This window comes from Eurypyga helias, unplaced genomic scaffold (assembly GCF_000690775.1).
Source record: "Eurypyga helias isolate BGI_N326 unplaced genomic scaffold, ASM69077v1 scaffold22267, whole genome shotgun sequence".
Classification (NCBI taxonomy): Eukaryota; Metazoa; Chordata; class Aves; order Eurypygiformes; family Eurypygidae; genus Eurypyga; species Eurypyga helias.
The window spans coordinates 12989-19455 of NW_010261382.1; the positions used below are offsets into that span (position 1 = coordinate 12989).

The 6467-nt window shown below is 46.1% G+C and overlaps 1 protein-coding gene across 1 annotated transcript in view; it reads left to right on the forward strand.

Annotated features, from left to right (window-relative positions):
• Positions 1-6467, forward strand: part of DMAP1 (DNA methyltransferase 1 associated protein 1) — a 27519-nt gene that overhangs the window by 12776 nt on the left and 8276 nt on the right. Inside the window, exon 7 of the mRNA XM_010155360.1 lies at positions 844-915. Within this exon, the coding sequence (XP_010153662.1) occupies positions 844-915 (72 nt within the window). The remainder of the gene's footprint in view (positions 1-843; positions 916-6467) is intronic.

The following is a 6467-nucleotide window of genomic DNA, read 5'->3' on the forward strand; positions in this document are numbered from 1 at the left end:
CAGAGATTGTGTCTGCTCTTAGGTTGAATCATGAGTGATCTGTTTGGGGGAACCCACAACATTTGGTGCATAGGGCCCTGCAGACAGCCGGGTTTAATCATTTAGAAGTTTGCTTACCTTGTGCTTTGCTCAGCCACACAGATTTTCAAGGCACTGCATTTATTGTTTTTCCACTTTTTTGAAATGCAACTAAATGCTGTCTAGCAGCAGCAGCATTAGAAGTTTGCTGCCTTGTATTGCTGTGCTTAAAATGTAAAGTGGGGAAAAAAGAAAACTGTCTAACGAGTGGACAAATGGCAAAACGTGTATAAACAGCAGGCCTCCCTGGAGGGGTGCAGTCCTTACATCCTCATTAGTGGGCTCATGTCTGTACAGATCAGAGGTTTCTCAGATCATTCCTTAGAGGACTTGCAGTCAAAAGCCAAGATTTAGGAAAGTCCTGGGCTGTTTTGATCAGTGAAATGGATCAGTTTTGATCAGTTAGGCAAGAATGATATTGTGCAAACATGCATATGTCAGTGTAAGGAGTAGCATTTAGGGTTAGGGGTTATGCTTGTGTGGGTGAGGCCCTGTGTAGAGCAGAGCATTTCAACCAGCCAAACAAAAATGCTTGAGCTCTTCAGAGGTTCCTTGAACTGGACTATTTTTCTCAGTGAGTTGCTTGGGATTTTCTCACTGAATCCCATTGCTTGGGATTTTCCTCTTGCCTCAGCTCTGACATGTGGCTGTGGCAGGTGGCTCTCTGTCATAGGAAGCAGTGTTTCCCTTCAGATCAGTCTCTGTATGAAACTCTATGTTTCTTGTGTTTCCTCTATCAACACATCCTGTTTCGATCTCTTCCAGGCTGTTCCTGAGACTGCTGGCATCAAGTTTCCTGACTTCAAATCTGCAGGTGTCACGCTGCGAAGCCAGAGGGTAGGCTGTTCTCCTGGTCCCTTGGGACCCCTGTTAATGTCTTTCAGTCTGCCTGTCTGTCTCCTCATCTGTTCTCCTTTTGTAGCTAAACCAAGTCAAGTTTTTGCCTCTAAAATAAGAAAGGAATTCCGTAAATGCGGAGACACAGAATCTTGGAATGCTGGTTCTGTCCCCATTTCAGGGGCACCTGAACTCGACGTTGTTTGTGACCAGTGTGCCCACTCCGCTGTTGGACACACGTGACAGGCCCAAATGGAGGTGTCTAGTCTGAACGTCGCTCACAGCAAACACAACAGGCCTCAGAGCACGGGTGTTAGTAGAGGGAGAGGTGCCTTTGAGGACTGTCAGGTTGTGCTTTGAAAAAACAGACACACACATAAACATGCAATTTTTAGCCTTCATGTTTCCATTACTTCAGAAAATTGTTTGGGGAGAAGCCCCTGTGTTCATTCTGTTGTACATATTTCACCAAGAAAAGAGCTTTCTCGCTGTTCTGTCGGCAACGCTCGACACCTGTCTCTTAGCGACAGGTTTTGGGATACCAAGGAGGTTAAACCTGCCTGGCCGACAATGCTTTCGGGGGGTTTTGACAGCAAAACCCTGTTGCCCAGTACAAGTGCTTTTATTTTCCCAGCCAAACAAAATAATCCTTAGTTGCCTTATTGTAGCAAAGGTGGAGAAGTAGGTTCCTTCTCTGCCACCCTCGCTTGGCATAGTAATTTTCTAGGTCACTCTTAAAGATTGTTTTATGGGATGTTCTTGTGGTGTCAGGAGAGTTTCAGATCTTGCTGGGAACACCCTGGGGCTGTTGTAGAAATGTGTTTGGGATCACGCTGCTTCGATGTATGGGTGCATGGGCATGTTGGAGACGGCGTGCCTCGGCGAGGTCCCTGCTGGGGGACGCCCCTGCTGGACAAGGCTACCTGTTTGAGTGAGGGGGGGGCTACAGCCGTGGGGAAGCCACGGGTGAGTGACAGGCAAAACTGCGGTGCACGTGGTGAGACAAATGGAGATGTGGCAGATGTGTTCTCCGACGCTAAGATAATTAATGGAGATTGATTTGAATTTTGAAAATTATTAAGTGATGGTTGATATTTTATATTTTATTTACCTCCTGTGGAAAAGAAGCTGAGCAATAACCTATCAGTGATGGAACCATCTGGCAAAGCCAGCAGCCTTTCGTGTGCCAAACAGGCAATTCAAATCCCAGTCTTTGTGAAAATATGTGCTACGTGCTTCTCCCTGTTCTCTTTAATGCTCCCAAAATGTAGTGATAAGCTGAGGCATGGCAGTCTGATGCAGCAACTTTCAGCCTGCAGTACCTAAGCTCCCTGGGATGACCTAGAGCAACCTCTTGTGCTCTGCTTGAAATTTTTAAGGAAATGAATTGGAAGAAACACTGGTTTGCAAATTGAAAAAGAATGCAAATCACTGATCTTGATGAAAAAACAACACTGTTGCTTAGAAATGTGAAACCTGCCTCCAACCTGGCAAAAGTAATTAATTTGTGGCTTTTAGCTGGTCACCGGGCTTCCTTATTCAAGTCTTCCTGGCTTTTAAACCGGGAGCAAATAGACTCAGTTGCTTTACAGCTGGGTGGTGGGAAGAATTAATTACATGAGGTCAGAACGGGCCTTTTGAACTGGTAAGAGATGCTGAGGTGCTCAGTGGTATAGAGTTGACAATCCACGCTAATCTGAATTATTTTACTTAGGGGATTTATGTGGCAAACCCTCTCCACACCAGTGGTGTGGAATTGCTAAGAGTGGGAGCTGACTAGGACTAAGTGAGGAACGGGGATGCTGTGCTGGTAACTTGCACTCGGGCAACATCCAGCGTAAGATGTTTTGCCCGGAGCACATTGGAAAATGATTTTTGAAGGCTTGTGACAACCTACAGTAAGTTCTTTTGCCTGAGGACCTCAAGGGTTCCTCACCTAAAGGCTTCTTTTGTTCTCCTTTATTTTGTACTTTGCTGCCGTGCCTTACGCCTTCATGGTTAGGTGAAGTTGGATTTTGCACCGAGATCAGGGACTCAACCTCTGTCACATCTGAAAAATGTGCCGTATCATCCCCAGGATAATAGCACTTAGGCTTTGATTAGAGATACTTCTTTTTTTTTTTTTCTGAGGATTTACAATTAGCCTGAAAACTTGAGTTAAAATTAATTTATAGAAATGAGTCCTTGAAGGAAAAGTTAGCAATCTGTATTCAACCTAATTTGTTCCCAGTAGTTTTTTGTGATAATAGCCCCGGCTTTTCAAATTCCCCCTGTTGTTAAAGCTTACAAAATCTTATACACAGGCTGAATTTGAAGACTTTTTTTTCACTCCCCTTAGGATTAATGGTCACTTAGGGCCATTATTCTTCATAACCCAAAGTTTCTCCTTCAGCAGAGGCTGAAGAGTAATCTTCTCCAGTGAGTTCGACAAGCTGCCTTCTATCACAATGGCTTCAGTCTCCCATTGTTCTCCGTGGGGCTGTGGCCACAGGCAAAGAAGGGCACAGCCCCCTTGCCCTTGCTCTGCATGGGATTTCCCCTCTGCCTCCTGACAGCACAGACTGCAAGGTTCTCTGAGGCAGTGGGAAGCTGGGCATGATGAAAAGCCCCGTCTTAATTCAAGGCAGCGTATTGCCTTGCTGCCGCTGGGAACAGGAGGCAGTAGCGGATGTTTTGGAAGGGGGTGAACCTTTCGTGAGTTTCTCGAAAAGGAACTTGGGGCCTTTGCTGTTAGTAAAACAGTGTCATGAAAATAACACCAGCAATGTAGTATTCATCCGAAGCGTTAACTTCTGGAAAACTTCCTGTTACACCAGGTCTGCTCAGCTGGCAGGACAGACAGCCAAAGAGCCAGAGGAAATGAGAGATGGGTAGGGAATCTGCAGGGAAAGGAGAGGAAGAGACTAAAGGGAAAGCAGGCAGTGATGAGGAAGGAGAGCTTTGCTGAGGATCTGCCTGACCTGAAGGAATGGAAAAGGGGGGCTGTTGAACTTGGATCTCTGCCAGGGCCCAGACAAACCAACAGTAACCGCACACTTGTGATCTAGGCATCGTCTTGGGCACAGCTGAGTTTGTTTTGAACGCACTGCAGTGTTTCTGTGCCGCAGCATGTTCAGCTTTCTTTTAAGCTCAACCTTTGCCTTTATGGTGTTCAGAGCACTTGACTGTGACATACTTAATATCTCTTTGGTGTGTTTTCAGTAGCTCATCTTCTCTCTCTGCCTTATTCTCAAATGTTAAGTTACGACTTCTTTAATGCCGTTGAGTTGCTGCACCGGTGCTTTTAAGAAGGAAGGTGATGCATGGAAAAGTCTGGATGTTTGTCCCCACTCCTGCACGTTGAGGTGTAAGCCTGTGTTCTTGCTCTGTTGTCCCGGGTTTGGAAACAAAGGAACTGGAAGAGAATTGATTGAGTGATGTCTCATCTGGAACCAAAACAAAACTCTGGGATGAAAGGGGGTTTGTAGAGCTCCCAGGCCATGGAGAGGACTGAGGGATGCTCCAGCTTAGTCGTTCAGAGCCGGCCACCTCCCCCCAGACAAGGCTTCCAGCCAGCAGCCTGACTCCATCTGCTAACTGGGATCTTGGAGACAGTTTGCCAGTTGGACCAATTACAGAAGAAGTAGAGGAAGGAAAATTTCAAGTACAGCTTTAGTACCCATTGATTCAGATGTTCACACTCAACAGCTTTTAAATATTTACTAGCCTGCAGAGCAGTGTTTTTAGCACTGATTAATGAGTCAGAATTTACTGTGGTAGTGGGGGGAATGCGTGTGTGTGAGTTCTCTTCCATTTTTTTTCTCTTGGAGTGGGAACCGGGTGCTTACTACAGCTCCAAGGTGACTGATATTTCTAGGGGAAGATGGGGTTGTATGTATGTGTTTAGACATGTTTATTCTCCATATTTGATCTGACCCACAATTAAATGGCCAAGCACGCCGCCTGTTTACTCTGGGTGGGAGGCTGTTGGCTCTGTTCCTTCCCTGTCGTTAATGCAAGCCCAGACCTCATCGGCTGTGAACACGCGAAACCTCTGTCTGTCCTCCTGTGATCAATACTGTCCCTTCAGAGGTTCAGCTTTGGAAGCAGTTCCATAAAATACCAGTTATTTTTATTTGGATTTGAGAAATTTAATTACTTGGAGCAATTAATAATTTATTTGTTTCGTATTGATTGCACTCCAAGGCGTCCTGGCATCAATCTGATGGAGATCAGCACGCCCTTGTTAGGTAGGAAAGTTTATGTTTCCAGATCTGAACATCCCGTGGATTAGTTAGCGGAGGTATGCTTGTTGCTTCTGCTAGCAATTTTTCATGAGCAAAGTTGTACATTTGGCACTCTACAGGAGAGTAGATGAGCGTAATTTCCATGGGGAGCTTGGCAGAGGTGTGGAAGTAAAGTAGTAGTCTCATTTCTGTGAATAAAAGTTATGAACAAATGATGCAGGCTGGATCGAATCCACGGTGTGGCATTGCCATCTATTTGTTGTATTACATGCCCTTTAATTAGGGCCAAGAGAGTGCTGGTGCATTTCCTAATCAAACTCCTGCCTGTAGAGAATGAAATAAGATGAAAATATTGGAGTGTTTATTTTTAAAGAGAGCGGCAAAGGATACAAAATCGTGAATGAACTCGAGAAAGTGAAGCCGACACTTCTCTCTCTTAGCTAAACTGAAGGGCAGTCGATGTTCAATTGCCGAAAGAAAATGCATCCGTCGCCTTTTTCGTGGAGCTCTTCGGTGTGGGAGAGCATCTGGAGCAAAGCCTTAGTAGGCTCTGGGGCATAGAGTGCTCTGGGTACAGTAATGGGGTCTTTTAAAATGAGCCATGGCTCTGGAGAGGACACTCCATGTCGCTGCTTCCGTTGAATCGTCAGGTACCAAATCGTGTCTCATCGGGGACCTTTGTCTGCTGCTCCTGGACTGATGTGAGCAGCTTTTTCCCCCTGTGTGTGCTTGTAGTGACACGGTCTTGGGTGCCTGTAACCTGTCTGTAACCTGTGCAGAGCGCCATATATGTTACTTTTCATTCCTTATTGTAACCAATATAATGATCGGGGTGTAATTAGTCACTGTGGGGTTTTTGCATTTGTGTAAGTGTAGTTTGGTTAAATTATTTAAGAGAAAGGCAGCGTCAATTCGGGACTAGATGCGTGTTTGGCTACAGTTTCTCGGGTTTGTGTCTGCCCTGGAAGTTTACATAATGTTCCTGCATGGTGTGACACTGCCCTCAGAGTTGCCCCTCTGGTGGCCCTTCTCAGGGCCCTCCCTGTGATCACAGCACACCCTTCTGTGCTCTTGCCTTCTTTCACTCCGAGGCAGCTCGGAGCCTGCAGCCATTCCCGTTTCCTGCAGCCACTTCCACAGGGCTCACCTTGGGCTCCGTGCCTGTAGCGAGGGGCAGGGGTAGGACTGTGTGGGAATCTGCAGACCTCCCAAAGTGAAATACTGTGGTGTCGTACTGGTGATGTGCTTTTAGCATGAAACACCCCCTGTGCAGTTCTTTCTGCTGCACTGTGCGTTTTACCCTGTTTCCCTACCCAAACACCTCCT